The sequence below is a fragment of the Ipomoea triloba genome, chromosome 10, assembly GCF_003576645.1.
Source record: "Ipomoea triloba cultivar NCNSP0323 chromosome 10, ASM357664v1".
Classification (NCBI taxonomy): domain Eukaryota; kingdom Viridiplantae; phylum Streptophyta; class Magnoliopsida; order Solanales; family Convolvulaceae; genus Ipomoea; species Ipomoea triloba.
The window spans coordinates 24,862,221-24,882,727 of record NC_044925.1 but is presented as its reverse complement, the minus strand read 5'-3'; the positions used below and the strand labels follow the sequence as shown (position 1 = coordinate 24,882,727).

The following is a 20,507-nucleotide window of genomic DNA, read 5'->3' as shown; positions in this document are numbered from 1 at the left end:
GATTGTAGTTGATATAAAAAGTATCTATGTTTGACCAGAATTCCAGATACACTAGGCAAACACACACATATTATTGTGAATAACTGAATACAATAATTTTCAAGTGTCCTTGGTATTTTGTAAAATGCACTATAAAAATTTCTACCATACTGACTGTCATGGTAAAGTTATACTCTCTCATTATTTACCCATGGTAAATCCCATTATACAAGTTTATAAAACTTACAAGTTACACCAATGGGTAATTTTCCATATATATCACATCAGTTTTAGACTTGACCGTGTAAGACGGTTTAAAAGGAAAAGAAAGAGTCTAGCTAATATTGCCATATTACAGTCCAAGTAGTTTTTGGGAACATATAGTGTATAGCATAGTAGTGTCAAAAAAACATCATATCGTCAAATGTCTCTCTCAGAAGTCTCATCCTCTCCATTGAGAATTCAGATGGTTTCAAAGTCTGTCTCAGAAAAACTTCTCTCCAAATTCTCAGATGTTTCGGAATTCGACTTTGATTACTCGCAGAGCGGTCTGTGGTCTCCTCCCATCCAAAGAAGTGTGTTCTTGAGCTCTCCAGGGAAGATTCTCTCTCATTCAGAAATGGCTGCCAAGTTAACCAAAGTCTTGAAGAGACATCAGAGAAGAAGACGACATTGTTTCCATGTAAGATGTTATTACTTAGTAATCTTGCTTCATTTCTTGATAAAACTTATTGAATTATAACTTACCTGCACATTTATGTATATATATTATATCCCAACATAGTCGTTGATACCAAATTAAATAATTTTGTACCAACTAAAAGTTTAAACTAATAATTGGATTGTACATATGTACTCAGCATTGAGCAAACATAATATATAAATATAAATATGTAGTTCAACTATCGCATGCACGTTGAATATCAAGAAATGTAAGTGTAAATTTTATTTATTTATTTTTGCTAGGGGGTTTTGGAAGCATGTTTGTGTTCTCCGAAGAGATTTCAGGGAGGCAGAAGCTAGCATTATTGGAGGAAAGAATCAAACTTTTTTTTTTTTTTTGTCTTTTTAATAGAAATGCAGACAAATAGTATAGCTGCTGACCTGCATATTCTTTTGATTTTTATTTTAATATAATTAATATTTTTCTTGAATGCAACTTTTGCAGTAGCTTTTTTTAATGTGTATATATATATCAGTGATCAAATAAATAAATACGTAGTAATATTAAGAAATGCAAACGCTGGGCTTGGGATGAGGGGTGGGGTTGGCCGGTTGGGGGTGGAGAACATGATGATTGATGATGATAATGTACAACTGTTCCGTTGGGAACTTTTTAAAATCCAAGAATTGAATCTGCATCTGAGATGTTCTTCTGTGAACAAAATATGTTAATGAAACTTGATTAATGTTATTTATAATTTATGAAAAAAATTGATTTGATTAATAAACAGAACATGTAAAATTAGACAGTGGAATATATAAGTTTTGATTTATGGTGATGCCCGCAACTACTTAAAAGAGCATGCGCTTTGAGTGAAATTCATATTATGATGTAACCAGCAAAGGACCACAAGAAATTAAACCAACATAAATTATTCATATTGTGATCTAGCCATCGAGGGACCTCAAGGAATTAAACCAACATAAGTTACTCATATTGTAATCTAGCCAACAAGGGACCACAAGAAATTAAACCAACATAAGTTACTCATATTGTGATCTAGCCAACAAGGGACCACAAGGAATTAAACCAACATAAGTTACTCATAGTTGACTGGTTCAAATCGATAATACCAATAAACAAACCACACAAGAAATGGAATATATAGGCATTGATTTATGATAAAATCTATAGCCGCTACTCAAAAGAATGCTTTAGGTGAAACTCACCTTTTAACCATAATCAACAAAAGAATACAATAAGGTAAATTAATTTAGGATGCTCATAATATCTTAGTTCAAAATGAAAAGGTCAATACACAGCTCTCACGTTAGTGAAATTGAGAATATAGGCTAGTGCTTAGTTATAGAAGATAGGGACTTGAAGTTGAAGGTCATCCTCAAACCTAAACGTACGTAGGATGGTCCCAACTCCTAAGGCAGCCATTTGGACACCAAAATCCAAAAGAGTTTTGCACCACCATACAATTTATCATCATTGGATTCTAAGACGACGTTAATTTTTTTGAAATAGATAGTACGTATACCATAAATTTAAAATTTTTTTATTTCAAATTAAAAAAACACAGTATATTTAATATATGTATGAAAATATTAAATCGTAACTTTTTTCTGCTATTTTTTTCTATTTAGTAGAAATATTCTTTACATAAGAAAATCATCAAGTCATTTTAATAAAATCACTTTTTCTGTATCAAAAAGTATACCGTCCCTATCTGAAAATGCGCATGGGGTAAACCCTGCACTATACTAGGAAGATCTTGTCCAACGAGCTCAATCGAAAAATTATTGACAAGAATCAAACTCATGATCTTCTGTATTCATTTCTCGGTTTTTCATTTCCCAAAATCAAACAAAGAATTTCTTCAAATAATCAAAGACTGCTGGATATTAACCAATGGAATGCAACATTTGCAGAAACCGCCAAATCTGTAATCTATTCACATTTTCAAAAACGGATTTTAATGTTGTATATAACAAGGTCATGATTGCTAAAGACAGACTTTTTGGTACAATACAAATTCATTGTTGCCTAATCCTCCACTGCAGACTGCACCCTCTGCAGATTCACAGTTTACAACTTTGTCTACTCTCCATGCCTCGGCCTATGCTAAATGTTGTGAAAATGACCCCATTAAAGAGAAGTCATTCTCAAACTAACCTTGCACCCATCTCAATGTTTACTTCTGGTTACATTTAGCTTCAGTATGTAATTACATTTCAATTTGGTGTTCATAGATTATGTAAGAATAGCAGTAATAAGATATGAAAAGTCCAGCCGAGTTCGACTCCCTATGGGGACTACCTATCAGTCTTCTCAGTTTGAGCCGGTCAACTATAAGCAACCTAGGCTGGTTTACTTCCTTATGGTCATTTGTTGGCTAGGGTCGGGCTCAGTATACAAGAATAGCAGTAACAAGTAACAACATAAGAAAAGTGCATGTATAACTGAGTATAGTAAGATTTGGGTATATATTCCCTTGATAACTTTTGGTTTGTTCTTGATAATGATAGTTCAAGTAAAACCAGGTAAGATGCATTTTAGTGGTAGCATTAATAGGGAAGCAGAGTGTAAATCAGATAAGGGCACATATAATACATTTCTATTTTAGAAGGTGAAAAGTGTATCTTTACGTGGATTGAACTTTGTCTTAGTTTGATAAAGTCACCTTTTTCGTCACGTCCTTCCTTGAGCTTTCCACGTTGGAGAAGAATCTATCCACCACAGAGCTCAGACAAGATATATTTACACTGATGGGTAAAAGGAACACAAAGTTTCAAAGTTGTACTCTTGTATAGATTTCACCCCTACAAAATCTGAACAATAACAAGTGTACGACTTTCAATAGGGTATATATTTACACTGATGGGTAAAAGGAACACACATTTTCAAAATTGTACTCTTGTCTAGATTTCACCCCTACAAGGCTACAACATCTGAACAATATAACAAGTGCACGGCTTTCATTAGGTACCTATATTGTTAGCTTCTTAAAATCATGTAAGCTAAAGTTCCTTTCAAGTTTTTAATTCATTGATAGTTTAAAATTTAAATGGATTGTATTCAGCTATTATAGGATATAGGCAGTGCTAGCATTTGTCATGTTAGGAGATCGGCTAACCACATAACACACGTGTTAGCACAGGCTATATATGGATTTTCAGATTGGTCCGGAGGTCTGGATGGGATTCTCCCTTCTTTTTATTTGTGATGTTTCTTTATCGTATTAATGGATGTTTTTCTATTCTTAAAATAAATAAATAAAAATGTGTCAACAGTCAACACCTAGTTAGGATGCAATATTCAACATGAACATACCTTGTTCGTTATGCAGCAACAGGGGTTGGCTCGAGGCTTTCTTTCCCAGTGATGCCTTCTTTCAGAGTCTTGAAGTAAACATCGTAATCTTTTTCTGGAGGGGGGTTTTCAGGATCCACAGTGAATGGCTCGCTAAATGGAATAACACTCTTGACCTGTCACATAAGAATTCATATCGTTATACTGATACCCATTATTTCTTCGTGAGGAAAGTTGAGGACGTAGGGAATTCTTCCACAAGCTTTTAAACACTAACAAGCTGAGCTTCATGCAATGAGGTCTACCAAAAATTGTTCACAGTTATGGAATATAGATGGCATGAGGAAATCGCAACCTCAAATGTCTTGTCACATGCATATGGGCTTTCTAGAGCAGCCACACATATCCGAGCAACTTCTTCCCTGGATATCTTTCCCTGCATGTGATAATAATTTAGTCAAAACGCAAACAGGGAAAGTATAGCCTTCACTTTAGAAGTCGTTTTTACAAAACCATAATAGACTTCTGGACAATATAGACAATACATACTGTTATATTGTCTCCTTGATCAAAAATGAGATCGGCTCCAGCAGGTTCTTCAGTCAAAGCACAAGGCCTCACTATTGTATATGGAATTCCACTTTCCCTCACCAAATCCTCTCCCTGACGAAGAGCAACCGAAAACAACAACAAAAGATAACATAAAAGAGAGTAAACAAGCATTCAGAGCATGGTTTAACCTTAGTATTAAGCAGTGCATTAGCCAAAAGAAAATGCAGTTATTCCAAATGAGGCAGAGAAGGTTGCAACCCTTATGTTTACTTCTCCTTTATCTTATCCAATGAAAAATAACCAAGAGAAGCTTAGTAATGTTGATAGAAAATTTTGAAGTGCCTTTTGTTTGCAATAGATATTGAGGTCTTCTTAATAGCCTCTTCTATATTAAACACCAGAAAAAATTATAATATTCCTCTCAAGTCTCAACTTTTGTCAAGAATCCACATTTCAAATACTTAGAAGGTTTTCCATTCAATGGATCCATGTTCTTGTTTGCCTTTAAAGTAAGATCAGCTTGGATCTTGTAAATTATGAATTGGCACATGAACTAAGTAAAAGTAACAGAGAAATTGCACCAATTAAAATTGAGAATAACATGCATTAAGAAATCAATGAACCTTTAGCTTAAATGTCAAGATGAAGCCCAATTCCTTGTTCAAACGCACAGCAGGAGGCTGTTTGCTCAAATCTAGTCCTGGTCTTTCAGGTCGAGTAACACCTGCAGACCCCACGTGTACAAACCTATAGTTGCAACACCGAAGAAATAAATAAATAAAGGCAGGGTTTATAAAATCTTCCAAGTTTAATGCACTGGATAGAATCAAATTCAACAATTGTTAGCCAATATATTTGAAATTAACCTGGGAGTGATAGGATCCTTTATGTATGCACGAATTTGTGATAACGGAAGTTGAAAAGGACCTTCCTTGAAAGTTGGGTTTAGTTTACCATCATACTCGAACTTACTGAACATCAACTGCATATTACAATATTTCGTTAAAGTAGACATAAGAATATGTTAAACAGCAAAAGAAGTGCCAAATAAAAATACTAACATACCTGCAATGATATAATTTGGCTTGCGTCAAAAGGTGGCGCATCTGGTACTGTTCGTGCTCGAAAAATAGGCCTCAAAGAAGAGAAAGGCAAACGAATCTGGAAAGTAGGTCATCAAAGATCTAAAATGAGCTTCATAGGCATAAATAATAAAACTGGCTTTTTTCCTTGTTTGATCTTTGTGCTACATTTTAATGTTTTATTGAGATATGCCCCTACATAATCTGTAAACCATGAAATTTTGTTTTGCTAAATTTTCAACCAATTTTCTTTATTATAAGAAATGAGTTAGTTCCTTTCTTTTGAAGCAACAATGCCACTAACCGATTGCCATTGACCCGCCACTGTGTCAAAGCTCGCTGTATAACCCACAGTGTCCCAATCACGGCTAGTGCGAATGATAAGCTTATAACGGTAGCCATCACCTCTTAGCCGCAGCTCCAGGCCATCATAAGCAGAAAGATCTTCTGGTACAGAAAAATTCTGAAAATGGACACAGAGAGAACTCATTTAAAAAAACCAAAAATAAAATGTAAAAGAACAAGAAAAAGATAAGATCACATTTTAAGGTCAAATATATTGTTGAGCATGAGATAAAACTTTGTCCTGATAAAGCTTGTTCAAATCCAATATCAAATATATAAAAGAATATGGTCAGATTATAAAAATATCAGTGACTTGAATGATTTTCTGGATTCAAAAGATTGGGGAGTCCTTCCACAAGGCAGCCAATCATGTACTACACATTTGATCTGCTCCAAGGCACCAAGGAGGCATTTGTTTGCAAGACTTTTAAAGGATCATATGCCTATGATTAGTAATGAACTAATGACTAGTTTATATGAACTTATTACATTCCCACAACCTCCCACTCGATTAGCTAATCCCAACTGATCGACATTAAGTAAGGCTCATTCTACATAACATTGAGCGAGAAAGGCAAACCAAGTACAGAATTACAGGGTAGTCCATCCTAGTGCCAAAAGATTGGTAAATAGAAATAGCAACCAACTAAAGATTCAAGAGCTGCAGATGATACCTCTTGTCCAACACTAAGGGTCAAGAAAAGGAGTAGATCTCAGTACACATACCTCTTGAGTTTCATGTACAACAAATGCTAGTCAAGGGATACAATATCGATTTTCAGTGATTCAACAAACCAAAAATTATAGATTTAGGTCATTTAGAATTTCCTCAAAGATGCTTCTCATTCTGTAAAATTGTGAAAAGTCTAAAAGCACACAAACAAAAAAGAACAAGCAGAATTGTGGCAAGTTTGATCAACTCAACACTCCTAATGCCTAATCCAACCTAGCTGTGTTAGACAATGTAAAGTACTAACAACCAAAGTAGCAACTAGAAGCAAGAATGAAATGTACCATCACTACTTTTTACTTTTTTACTTTTTTTTTTTTTTTTTTTTTGGGGTGGGGGGGGGGGGGGGGGGGGGGGGGNNNNTTTTGTTTTTTTTTTTTTTTTTTTTTTTTTTTTTTTTTTTTTGGTGGTGGGGGTGGTGAGGGGGACAGGTAGACCACAATTCAGAACTTTGACTGTAAAAAATAAAAATGGAACAGAAGCAAGAATGAAATGTACCAAGCACTAGACAGTGTAAGAAAGAAATCTTCACCTTTGTCCTCGTACTGGCGAAACCTCCATTATTTGCAGTGGTAACAACTCCTGGACACAAAATCAATAAATTTAATTGAGCATAGATATTAGCCACTGATCATGAAGTACTTTGGCATTTCTCCCTCAAAATCATTTAAAATTTAAGCAAACCTTTGAAAATCCCTGTTGGTTCACCATTTTCCCCACCGGTTGGATCTATCAGGAATGTGCTTTCACTTACTCCTCCCATCACAACATCATCTAAGGCACCCCATTCACGTGTTTGAGACAAATTGCCTGCAAAATTATTCAGAATGAAGTGAACTTAAGCCGATATATTACAGTAATTAGTGACAGTAAGGGAGAAAATCAGGGGGGGGGGGGGGGGAGAAGAAAAAACATAAAACAGACAGTAATCAGTAATTCAAGGATTAGATTGATTTTGCTGAATATTTAGTAATCATTGCAAAATAAATTCACTTTTATACACTGGTTAGTAATGCAATGTTAACAGGAATTGAATTAATTGGCAAAGAGTTGGGATTATTAATCCTCAGCAATGTGACTAGATAGCATACTAGTTTGAGTGCATACATAGTCATTATTCCCCAATATATGCAAAACAGACAAGTTGAAAATGCTTTTTTTTTTTTTTGCAGACATTTTTGTCTTTGATTTTATTCATGATGATACAACTAAACAATCTTCCATGAATTAACATTTAACTTTTTTGGCACAGTCCATCCTTTAAATGTATTTGTGATCACAGAGAAGTAAACACTTACGTTGACTGAATATAGCCCTTGGCTTTGGTGGACGATAATGACTCATAAATCTTATACTTATCAAGTAATACAGTTTTTTTACAAGATCATACCTTCAAATCCAAATATAAGTTTTCCCTTACGAAGCCCAACACCATCCTTCACAGCAGTGATTAAATTTTTCATACCGATGTACTCAACCATTTCAGGTGAAGAACCTTTTATCTGTTTTCGCATGCAAAGGTGGATGTCAAATAATTGAGAGAGAGAGAGAGAGAGAGAGAGAGAGAGAGAGAGAGAGAGAGAGAAATAAGAGACTAGTGAGTTTGCTAATCTATATAAGAAAATAGCACAGAACCAACTCCATAAGTCATGAAATAAGTTGACCACCTCTGGTTCAAAGAACTTGATCCCCTGTTAGAAACATCAGATAAAAGACATGTCAAAATGGAGCCGACAAATCATGACAAAGGGGGAAAGGGATGGAACTTAGAAAACATACTAGAAGAGAGACAAGTTCTAATACAGGTGAATAGTTTAGAAGGATTTGAAAATCAATATAGGATAGGAATTTGAAGGAATAAAACCAAAATTAGATTAAAATTTCACTTGAAATTATTTATTTAACTTCATAGGAAAATAATGAAAGGAGTTGCCCTTAATTATTAGAGACTTGATTTTTACCTGACTGTATTTGGCCCTGTCAGGGGTATCCCCTTCCTTGGGGCCAACAATAACTGAAACAGCATTAATAACCTTTCTCACTCCTTTGAAATACTCAGGGAGCAGAGTGCTAGCCTTAGTGATATCACCTACAATCTGAATATTTAGTCACAGCAAACACAATCATATTTCTGCATTCACACATGATCATATTAGCAGTGAACTTCTGCAATTTAAGAGTACCCATCAAAAATGAGAAAACAGAACTCATTGTAATGGACCATAATTGCATCCATTTTTCCAGGATCAAATGTTTAACAGACCAGAAGACAGTCTGATGACTAACTATTCACACAATTTTAAAGAGACAATTCAGAAATTGTTAGTTTAAATTATTACTGTATTATTTAAAAACCGAAAAAAAAAAAAAAAAAAAAAAAAAAGGAGAGAGAGGAGATTCTGACATTTTAATCTTCTGTAAAAATTTCCACCATCTTCAATGTCACTCTGGTACCTATCCCATAGTGACCCTATTTTCCATTAGACACACCACCTTTCTACAAGAAACATTGGTAAATACTCCATATTAAATTGTAAGGCCTTAACTCAGAAACTTCTAATTTAAAACAAGTCCATTGAGTTCCAATTAGTACTATTGAATTCCATTGATGACTATATCTTTCCCAAGAAGCAATAAATCCCCATTTCAAAAGTAAATTTTTGAACCCATAGTCTCTATATTTTGTATAATCCATCCCACTCAAATCGAATGAAAATAGAAAGTTTGCATTCAGGATCAGCTGTGCAGTCTTCTACTCATGCTGGGGCAACAAAGAGCAGAAATATTTTAATACCAAATTTATCATCGCAAACTTGAAGATAACCTACCAGATCAACATCTTCACCAAACATTTTTCTCGCCTTCTCTTCATTTCTGACCTGAGAGGATTTTGTTTCACAAATATTACCATACATGACAGTGATGTAAGAAATTTAATTATCTATTGCCTTTGTATTTATGTCTTGAAAATGTCTTGAAATCATATACCACTTTCACATTCAGAACCTTTTGACAGATTGGCTATTAAAAAGGGCAGTAGATTGCAGGTAAATACCAGTGCTCGGACAGACAACCCTTTGCTGCGCAAGATGTCTACTACTCTTCTTCCAACACCACCTGTGGCTCCAGCAACAAGGATGATCCCAGAAGAATCCATCGATTTTACCGGCTTACTAGGTGATGGACCAGATAGTTTCTCAATCAGAAATTCGAAGAACTTCAAACATAGACCAACCTTGTTAGATGTGTTTAAGACCACCACACATATGCATAGACAAGAGAAAGGAAAAAAAAAACAATTACAAGAGAAAGCAACCCAACCTTGGAAGGGGAGGGAGGTCCGTTGAAATAATACAATGTACTCACGAATCTTCCAAAGTCCCAAGGTTGCTGTCTACTTTGTGCAAAAGGGCCCTTATATGTTGTAAAAGAGAGATGCAGAGGACTTTGTTTTCTTAGAAAAGGTTGAGCTTTGATCTTAAGTTGGTGGCAGGGTTTAGAAAGTGGAAATGGTGGAAGTAAAGATTTTTCAGAATATCCTACACCAACAGATGAAAAACCCTGCAATATCAGTTAACTATGTCACTAAAAATATGTAGACAAATGATACACATAACACATGTAATGTGTAAGGAAACAGCTCAATACATAAGCCAAACTACTACTACACTCTACTGACAGCTAACTTTGTCAAGAACGAAGACATGAAAACTTAAAGCTCAAGATGTGCAGCATAAGGGAAAGCAACATAATGTATCCAAAATTTCAGTTTGAATCTCTAGACAAGATATTATCTTTATAGCAATACCGTATAGGCTACAGATTACATCGTATACCTAGTGTAAAAACAGAAACAACTCAAATAAATACAAGTTTCCCAGAATGGCTCTTGGCCATCCCTCTGGTGGTGGAATACAATTATGTAGACAGTAGAATTCACCAATTTAAGAACACAAACATGTGAGCCATTGACACAATGGAACTTTAGATGTCCAACAATCCATTTTGCTTGTGGTTGGTGAAGATCATGTTTCCAACATACGGTTTATCTTTTTCACACTTTCACACTGTTTGATACAGATTAAGATTACTTAACTGCAATTAGGAAGCATGTTAATTGAAATGATAGTTGTTTGATATGTAATTCCACTTTGAATAGCTGCTAAGAATTAGAGGATAAATAAAGATAATGTACTCCATAATTTACGATTGCATGTAAAATAAGGTGAAGAGCCTATGCTTATGTTGTCACAAAATTCCAATTGTATGTAATACGTAAGTAAGCAATTAATAACCCTGCCAAGGACCAGAAATCCAGTGGCTTCAGCTTAAGAGTTTATATAAGAGGGTTCATGTCCAATACTCAATGCCACCAAATATACCAAAACAGGAAGAAAAAAAATTACAATTAAAAACCTGCAAACAGAATATCTTGTGCAATTCAAAGTAGTGATAGAATACTCTAATAAGCTCAAAATTCAGCATAAAGTGATTTAGATCCTAGAGAACACTCTGCACATACTGAAATGAATGAAATAGTTAATGCATTCGACAAGAGACTACAAAGAGTCAAAGACGCAGTTTGTACCACGAGCAACAATATCCCAAGAAAATTGAAGTATATAGCAGAAACGAAATTGGGATAAGGGAATAGTAATGCATGGAAAGGAGCCCAGATGAGATGAGATATCGGAAACAGAAATTTCGGAGCCAGAAAGACAGAAAGCCATAGCTCCTATTCTGCTACTCCACGCCGAAAGGCAATTAGTCATGTACGGAATAGTCTGAACTCTGAAATATTTATAGCATTTCAAAAGCAGCAAATTAAAGCTCCAACTCTTATCGAACTGATGAAACGCGGGCCGAATCGTACTCAGAAAACATGCGAGAAAGCATTCATTCAATTCAATTCAGTTCCTTTTAAGCAAAATATCTCACCCGGAAATTGAGGACGGCTGAGCAAGAAGGAAGTGTCTTGTTTACACCGCAAAAACAGTCCATCCTTTCGCACACTGCACTGATGACTGATTAGTGAACCAATCCACTTGTCATGCCTCCCCGTGGTACGGTGGTAGTTGACATTTGACACTAGAAACCAGTAGACGGTAGCGGTGGAGCAACTGCTTCTTCGTCTTCTTTGTCTTTTCTCTTTTTAATTTTTTATGGAGCTAATTTACACCACATGTCCACATATAAGCTCAGCACGGAATTTGATTCGAATTGTGTACGTGGTTATACCTGTTTCCTGACAATTGATATATCCTTGAACCAGGATTTCATATTAAATTCCAGCATTTACTAATTTTTGTACCAATAAATAAATTAAAAGCCTAATATGATAATTACAGACATAACTACAGATACATACATGACACATAAATTGACCTTTAACTGTATATTGTAAGTATAAAATGTGTCAGCTTGCATTAAATTATACCATGAACTAGGTGCGTTAAATTATACCATGAGTCAAGGTCTATCATGCATTGTAGACTCTGATTCAAAAATAACCTTCAAATTCACATATTCTATACTTGCAATTAAACTATCATATTATGTGTTAACCTGTTAACTATAAATATATGTTATATCAATGGTCCATGATATAACAAGGCAAATTATTGTATGGACCATGGTCCACACAGTTGTGGACCAAAAATAAAAAGTACATTATTTTTGTACTGAAGGTACATTATTTTTGTACTGTACTATCAAATAATGTACCTTTAATACAAAAATAATGTACCTTAAAATAATATACCTACGGTACAAAAATAATGTACCTTTAATAATAATGTACTTTTTATTTTTAGTCCACCATGGTCCATGCAATAATGATTGATATAACAATTGGTCAATTACAACTACAAAATCTAAAGATTATTTTTGAATCAAGGTTCACAAGTTAAACCCTGTCGTATTGGCCCGAAACAAGACAAATGTGGGCTGCCGGCCCATTGCAATACACATATTAAAGAAAAATTTTCACGAAGAGGAAATCGTAATAAAAGAATACTTTGAAGAAAACTCTGCAAAATTATTGTTCTTTGAACATGTATTATCTTCTTGTCTAGGTTTAACATTGAAGGAAAGGGCAAGGGGCAAAAATATGTTAGTAACAGAAACACTACAAATGTGGGATCATCTGTCTACAGCCTACAGTCCCAAGAAACCTAGTTCGCTGGCCTTCTCCTTCTCAAATGTCTCAAAATACTGGTATATGATTGTCACTGCAAGAAGAATTCCGGTTCCTGAACCTATGGCTCCCATCATGTCTGCCAACACCGTCAGAGCGCCAATGCACATTCCACCAAAAGCGGCTGCTGTAGGAATGTAACGGTTCAATTCCTTCTGCAGATTGGAATCGCGGTGTCCTGGCATCACCATTTGTTGCTCCTGCAAATTTTTCCGCCAATATATGTCATTACAGCTTATAGACTTAGGGTAAAATGCCATCTGGAATCTACCGAATAATGCTAAGAGTCTCATCTTACCTTAAGCTGCTTGGCAACATCTCTGGCTGAAGAGCCAGATACTTCAATCCATGTCTTTGAGAACAAAGCACAGGCTGAAAGCATGAACACAATGTAGAAAAGAGCATGGAATGGATTTGCCAACATATCTGCCAAGCTGAAATATGATCCCAAATACAAAAAATCAAAGTGGGTTGAACAATATGGGAAACAAATGGTTAATTGCACAGACTAAAATATGGATGGTCAATTTACATTACCTTGATGGTGCAGTAACATAGTAAGCAAGTCCACCAACAGGAACAGACTGGCCCGAGTATTCAGATTCCTTCCATGTGCCCAACAAATTGACAAAAATGTTCCCACTGTATTTCCTGTATAGCAACTGTACATGACAAAAACAGTTATTGGACTTTATAATCATTAGACATTCAACAGAATACCAAAATGATTTATGTACCTGAGAAATGAAATAAAGGTTGGATACGAGGGCAGACTGAAGAATAATAGGCATGTTGGATGTATAGAAGAGCTTTATTGGATAAGAGCCTTGCTGTCCACGAGCATTCTTTGATCTGACAGGGAGAACAACACGGAAGCCTTGGAAATAGATAACTATTAGGAAGATCAGCACTGTGGCAAGCAGATTTGTAACATTGGGAAGATTTTGTCGGTAGAAAGCCTCTCTAAGAGCACGGACTTTGTCTGTCCTAGCTATCAGTAGATGGAACAGAGCAATAATGGCACCTTCAAATTCAGCTCCACGTCCAGTATTGATGGTAGTGGGACTAAATGCTTTCCAGATAATGCTTTCACTGCAACGTCAATAAAAATGTTGATGTGCTAAGGGCCAACAATATACAAGACCAAGACTAGACTTGTAAAGCATATTAAAAAGTTACCAGATGTTGGTAGCTATAAATAGGGAAATTCCTGAGCCAAGACCATATCCTTTCTGAAGGAGTTCATCTAAGCATATGACAATAATACCAGCAAAGCAAAGCTGAATGATAATAAGAATAGCATTCCCAACACCCAATTGATTGACACTGCCATACATCCCTGAAAGGACATAAGCTACTGCTTCCCCAACTGCAATCAGGATACCTAACAACTTTTGAGCACCATTTCTGCAGGATAAAACTTTTATTAGGAAGATACGGTAAGAGGGCAACTGGTACAAGAGAAAATTTGATTATAGTTGCATCACATGGTGGGGTCACGAAAGGAATCTTGATAAATGAAAGCTTGTACAAAATTACATGATTTGTTTTCATATAAAATTAAAGAAGAAAAAAAGGGAGAGATTAACTCACAAGAGTGCACGGTCCTCTCGGACATTGTTGTCCACTTCAATAATCTTTGAACCAGCCAATAGCTGCATCACCAGTCCAGAAGTGACAATTGGTGTAATTCCCAGTTCCATGACTGTACCACGGTTTGATGCAAGAATTACACGCATCCAGTAAAAGGGATCAGCCCCAGTTGTAGAATGTATGCCATACAGAGGCAGCTGACTGCAGACCAGGAAGATGAAAAGAGAGATAACAGTGTATATGACCTTCTCTCTAAACGGAACCTTCCGGTCAGCACTCTGAACTTCAGGCAGAAATGAAAGAAATGGTTTGACAAGATGCAGTACTCTGAATCCTCCACCCATTTTCACAAGATCAACAAAATATATCCACCTGCTTACTCATCCACATAAAACCATTTAGATTGTCTACAACTGACAAATAAAATAAAAACTAAACAGCTGTATCACATTTAATTGTGAAATTATAAATGAAATCAGGTTACTAAAATGCATAGTTATGCAGACAACAGAACTGAAATACTAGATACAAAATTTTAGAACCAAGAAAATGATCAAAGTAAACCCTCATAAGCATTAATACAATGTTGCCTCAAAACCAGTCAAATCCACCATAAAATCTGCCAGCAAGATTTTCCATAAGTTAGAATATCCATGCATTCACCAAATAAGCATCATTATAAAATTATCAAGTTAGCAACCAAACAGACGTGTAATGCACAAAACCAACTACATCCATTGGGAACCTTTCATGCCAATCCAACAATTCTTAATTCATATATACGAACTGATAAAAGCTAAAAGTCAGTGCAGAATTGACAACAAATCACTATCTAATATCGGAAAGTTTACAACAAAATACAAATGTAATGAAGTTCTAAAGTGAATAGCATGCTACTTGCAATTCATAGGAAATTTTTAAAATGAAATGCCTGTGTCATATAATTCATTAGTAAAATGCTACTAGAGTAGATTTTCGTGTAAAGAATAGTAAAGCTTTCCTACTGCAGACTCACAGCTAAAATCTCCCTGTAAATTGTATCTGGAACAAACCGTAGAGCAGTTAAATTTCCCTAAGAAGTATGGATTTGAGCTGGTAACAACTAAAACATTTTCAGCTATTAAATCTGCGATACAATCTGAGAAATGCAAATGAGCATACAATACAACTGCGAGTTCTCGACATCATAGACCGAAACAGCGGACCCATGGATACAACAAACAGACTTCTCGTTTCTAATTTCACCAAACTCTGTGCTGATCTCAAAATTTTGCTACGTCGACGTTATTATGAAAAGAACCATAACCATTCTCATATCAATTATATATAACAGCTACATCGATCATTCACCTTCAAATCAACAACATTCCTATCCAGATCCATAGATTTAAAAGCATAAAATACGTGTTTTAAAGGATGAAAGATACTCACGAGAAATGGAGATGAGGAGATCCGTAAGAACACGAAGAAAAATCTCTCCCAGTCTTAAATATCTAATCTAGGGTTATTTCTAGTCAACTAGAGGAGCAGCACTACAGGAGATCATTTCTCTCTGGCACGTGTCTAATATATTAACCAATCAAGCCAAACTTGCACTCAATTCCATATACATTATAGTTGGAAATGGAAAACTATTAAAGTTAATGGAAATCAACCTGGAAAATTAAATCAATTTTGTGAAAAAAAAAAATTCTTTTTTTGGTAAGTCATTTTTCACCACAGTCTTCTCTATATCGAATGAACCCGTATTAATGGTTTCCGTCAAGATCCAGTCTTGGGTTCTCGACGGAAACCATATTAAATTTGGTCTCAACGGAAAGCATAAATATCTGGTTTTCAACGGAAATCAGTTCGAAGCTGACTTCTGTTTTTTTTAATTGAAAAATCATTGTTCTTTTTTTAAAAAAAATTATTAAATAACACTTAATTTTTTATGAAACTAGTGTTTAATTATACAATTCTACTCATTTTTTGGAAAATAAACCAAACACACAAAGACAAATTTATAAAGTACAACCAAACACTATAAAGGAAAATGTTTTCTGTAAAATAAGTCATTTTTCATAAAACATTTCTATAAGTCATTTTCTTAATTTCCAAACACATGTTATAAGTAAGGTCATCTTCGACTCATTTTCTACCAAAATACCAAAAAAATTTCACCAAATATTACATCAAAATGAATATTTTCATTATATTCTCTCACCAAATTTTATTCAAAGTTAATTTCATATTTGGTCATAGATTTATATGTACAATTCACTTTTAATCCTTTTTTTAAAACATCTACTTTGATCATAGTATTATTGTGACATGACTATTTTTTGTCATCTGTCCAAGTATCAAAAAAATCGTTTAAATGACATTAAATAGAATAGCATTTTGGTGTATCCAATTCTAAGTGTTAAGTCATTTTTTTTGTTCTAGATTTATATGTGTTATTTAATTTTTAGTCTTTTGTCAAAGCATCCATGTTAGTCCTAACATTATTGTGTGTGACCAATTTTGGTTATCCGATTCTAGGATATTGGTTTAGTATATAAAAGCATTCATTAAGATTTGCTTCCTAATTTTTACGGGTAGGCCAGGTGGGGTATTCAGAACTTAAATCCATATCAAGAATATTTAAAGTTTGGATTTGAGACAAACTATTTGTGTGCAAAAATATACCATTAGTTTGATTTACCTTATCACAACTTTAAGAATTTAGGTTTGAGATGGATTCTTGGCTGGGGAAATTGGATTATAACAAAAATAAATAAATAGGGAGTAAAAAAAAATGGTGCACCACACGTGTCTTCATCACGCGCGCTTGGCGTTCAACACTCAACATAAGTTCACTGTTACTCGGAGCACCCAATCATTTTCCGGTCCCCAGCCCAATATCGCACAACTCAAAGTCGCATACAATTCAGAGCATAATCAGCCAATGGGAGAGACTCTCTCTCTCTCTCTCTCTCTCTATACAAAGGAAAGTCCTCTTTCACCTAATGCCATCCATAGTGACAACTGACAGATATACATATATATTCAAGAGAGAGGAGAAATGGCACAGCTAATTTACAGTATATATAGCTGGCAATAGCAGAAATCCTTCCCAAGAAATTCATTCCCCACTCCCCCTATCCCTTCTCTCTGCCTCTTTCATAAATTTTTTTCCTGATTTTGCTACTTAATCAACACTCCGGGAAACTCCATACCATGGGCTGCGCTGAATCCACTCGCTCCAAAGGAGATGGTACTCTTTCTCTTCTTCGTTTTGGGTTAATCTCATACTTGCTTTGCTGTATAGATTTCCGTGGATGCATATCTTTGAGCAAAAATCAATCTTTCGTTGCATTTGGTGTTTTTATCTGAATCCCTATTTTTGGGGATTTTGTTTTCGTGGTCAAGAAGTGTTTTTTATTGAACTGGGACCATCTGATTGGTAGTTTGGTTTAGTAATTGAATGGTAAGCAGTTGGTTTTCTGACGAATTGAGTATGAGTTAGGTATTTGTACAATTGGGGCCAGTGTTATCCTAGGTGATAGGAATCTCGTACTACTTAAATATCTAATGTCCTTGATTACATCATGAGTTCAGTGGTGGTTGGAAAACTGCCTCGTTGAGTTTGCTACCAGGCATTGCTAGTGTTCTCATTGAAAGAATGGTTGATATTTGGTCTCCTAGTGACAAATCTTGGGGTGACGAGGGAGACCCGTAGTCGGGGCACTGGGTAAACCCTGCTTTGCTGCTTTGTGACCTTAGCCACCAAAGACCACAAGGAGGTAAACCAACCTAAGTTGTCCATAGCTGACTACCTTAAACATAGGATGCCAAGCCTACAACCTAACCAAGGGTTGCCCTGAGAGTGACAACTCACTTTTGGATAATTGCTATTTAGAGTTAAACCTTCGGTTGTTAGAATATTGTCAGAGAGGAAAGGAATTGTTTTCTGTTTGGTTGTTAGCTACTTGGAAATATGCTGCAGTATGGGCCTAGAATAAGGACATGCTAGTGATTGTTTGAACATGTGGTTCACATGGCTGAATTGATATCAGACCCCAATTTTTCAGTGCCTTATGGCTGCCCTTGTCTGCCACTAATTGGCTTGAGCTTTAGTTCCTTTTGGTAGTCATCTCACCATTTCAAGAATTTTTATTTTTTATTTTTTAGATTTTTCTTGCTTCATTTTTTCAAGTGCCAACTGCTTGGAGATGAGCTTAGAGACTTGGAAGGGAATGAGAATGAATGCATGTCTATGATTTATCAACCCGTTAGATGATAGTTTATATATTGAGCTTAACGTCGAAGGCATCAGGGAAATATACACAGTTCAATTTGTCCATAACAAACATTGAATCTTTTGTGCAGATGGATGAATTTAATGTACACCCAATGTGGGGGGTTGAGGGTGAATAGAACTTTAGGAATATGAATATCTACTATTTAAGTATTAACTTCAATTTGTTTAACAAGTTCACAGTAGTCAATAATCAGAAACACTTAACAAGCTTTTGACCGAGATCTTTCAGTAAGTTTCTTTTAGCCTTCTTGATTGTACTTGATTGCAGAGACTGTTAAGAAGATAAGAAAGCCAAAACCTTGGAAGCATTCAGAACCGATAACAAGGGATCAACTAGTGCAGATGCGTAACGAATTTTGGGACACTGCTCCACACTATGGTGGTCGAAAAGGTATTTGTTTTCTAATATTCTGGTTAGTTTCCAGGAGTTCTGGGGCATATTGGTTTACTTGACTTGAAATGCCACTACTTTTATCTGCAAATCTATAGACATCATATCTAAGTGCATTGGCTGACATTTAGTTGGAATAGTAGACTGGCAAAATTTTGTATATTACATTCCATGATAATTCCTTGCAAATAATGGCCAGGATTATAATTTATTATTTATCTACCAAATTGAAAGTAATAGCTTTATTTACGATCAAACACTACGATATCCCCTTTTCTTTTTTCTCTTTTATTAAAACTCAATGAAGCTTTAATCTGCAAATGAGAAAGGGATTTTCATATAACAATGTGCCTCGAGTCTCTGCTTTGTGCCTAACAGTTCTTCAATGTCCTAAAGTTCTTAGCTTCTGGCTCAATCTTGGATGACCGAGTAATAAATTTGAGGGAATTGAGGTGGACTCTTTCTTAGCCTCGATTAAATTGATGTCTAATTGTTCAATATCTGGAATAGCAACCATTTGATACCTTAGGCTTCCAGGTTTGGAAGAAACAAAGTGATTTTCTTCTCTTTATATAACCAGACTAAACTGTTTTTGCATCCCTACCAGAGATCTGGGATGCACTCTGTGCTGCAGCCGAGGCTGATTTAGCCCTCGCCCAAGCTATTGTGGATGGCGCTGGTATTATTGTTCAAGCCCCCGATCTAACAGTCTGCTACGACGAGAGAGGTCCGTGATTTCAACTACTTTCCTATTTCATTTCGAAGAACAAATAAACGTATCCTCCCTCCCAGCCACCCTCCCCTTTCATGCTTAAATGCAGGTGCCAAGTACGAGTTGCCAAAGTACGTTCTGAGTGAACCAACGAATTTGATTCGCGATGGCTAAAGCAGTGGGATTGGGAAGATGATTGATGCTTCACTTGGAATGCAGATCTTGTAAATTGGTTTCATTTCATTTCCCCTTGCCAATTCATTTTGCTTTCTGGGCAGCATTCACCCATTAGTTGTTGTTATGAAGAAACTGGTGTTATCTGGAAAATGGAAATGGTACTACCAAGAGCATATTTAGCTTGTTCTCACGCAGTACAACTGTTTGTGCGTTAAAATGACTAGGGTCTATTTTCTATATGGTTAATATAATATATGGTATCCCTGAAAGGGATTACCGAGTGGGTGGAGCATAATTTTCATATCAGAGAATTATGAGTTCAATTATTATCAAGAGGGTTGAACCTATTCCACCCCAGTATAGTTTACTTGGTGCATATTTACGCTTAGTAGTTGCAAATATCTTTCATCACCTAACAGAATATAACATATTGTAAAGATAAAAGTGTATCAATGTTCCCGATCAAATATGATAAATGGTAAA

General features: G+C 35.5%; 4 protein-coding genes across 5 annotated transcripts; 2 read left to right on the top strand and 2 right to left on the bottom strand.

Moving 5' to 3' along the window:
• Positions 1 to 365: 365 nt before the first annotated feature.
• Positions 366 to 1,350, top strand: LOC116033012. The gene is made up of 2 exons (XM_031275765.1): positions 366 to 661; positions 946 to 1,350. The coding sequence occupies exons 1-2, from the start codon at positions 404 to 406 to the stop codon at positions 1,000 to 1,002; spliced, it is 315 nt and encodes a 104-aa protein (XP_031131625.1). The 5' UTR covers positions 366 to 403; the 3' UTR covers positions 1,003 to 1,350.
• A 1,762-nt stretch (positions 1,351 to 3,112) lies between these two features.
• LOC116032520 (protein HIGH CHLOROPHYLL FLUORESCENCE PHENOTYPE 173, chloroplastic) lies at positions 3,113 to 11,865 on the bottom strand. 2 transcript variants are annotated; one of them, XM_031275117.1, is made up of 17 exons: positions 11,609 to 11,865; positions 9,992 to 10,231; positions 9,726 to 9,887; positions 9,499 to 9,549; positions 8,632 to 8,766; positions 8,338 to 8,361; positions 8,061 to 8,172; positions 7,355 to 7,480; positions 7,203 to 7,252; positions 5,900 to 6,058; positions 5,579 to 5,674; positions 5,380 to 5,495; positions 5,137 to 5,260; positions 4,511 to 4,624; positions 4,317 to 4,397; positions 3,983 to 4,137; positions 3,113 to 3,414 (listed from the first exon to the last, which is right to left on the bottom strand). In XM_031275117.1, the coding sequence occupies exons 1-16, from the start codon at positions 11,669 to 11,671 to the stop codon at positions 3,991 to 3,993; spliced, it is 1,800 nt and encodes a 599-aa protein (XP_031130977.1). In that variant the 5' UTR covers positions 11,672 to 11,865; the 3' UTR covers positions 3,113 to 3,414; positions 3,983 to 3,990. The 2 variants fall into 2 exon arrangements, with proteins under 2 accessions (XP_031130977.1, XP_031130976.1); XM_031275116.1 differs by having other exon boundaries at positions 3,113 to 3,480; positions 11,609 to 11,864.
• Positions 11,866 to 12,669: 804 nt separating this feature from the next.
• On the bottom strand, positions 12,670 to 16,012 carry LOC116032715 (protein transport protein Sec61 subunit alpha-like). Its single transcript, XM_031275419.1, has 7 exons — positions 15,891 to 16,012; positions 14,460 to 14,831; positions 14,046 to 14,273; positions 13,604 to 13,958; positions 13,404 to 13,528; positions 13,165 to 13,300; positions 12,670 to 13,066 (listed from the first exon to the last, which is right to left on the bottom strand). Exons 2-7 carry the CDS (start codon positions 14,801 to 14,803, stop codon positions 12,827 to 12,829), a joined length of 1,428 nt encoding a protein of 475 aa, XP_031131279.1. The 5' UTR covers positions 14,804 to 14,831; positions 15,891 to 16,012; the 3' UTR covers positions 12,670 to 12,826.
• A 1,367-nt stretch (positions 16,013 to 17,379) lies between these two features.
• On the top strand, positions 17,380 to 20,261 carry LOC116031631 (ubiquitin domain-containing protein 1-like). The gene is made up of 4 exons (XM_031273876.1): positions 17,380 to 17,697; positions 19,013 to 19,135; positions 19,743 to 19,862; positions 19,957 to 20,261. The coding sequence occupies exons 1-4, from the start codon at positions 17,661 to 17,663 to the stop codon at positions 20,019 to 20,021; spliced, it is 345 nt and encodes a 114-aa protein (XP_031129736.1). The 5' UTR covers positions 17,380 to 17,660; the 3' UTR covers positions 20,022 to 20,261.
• Positions 20,262 to 20,507: the final 246 nt, after the last annotated feature.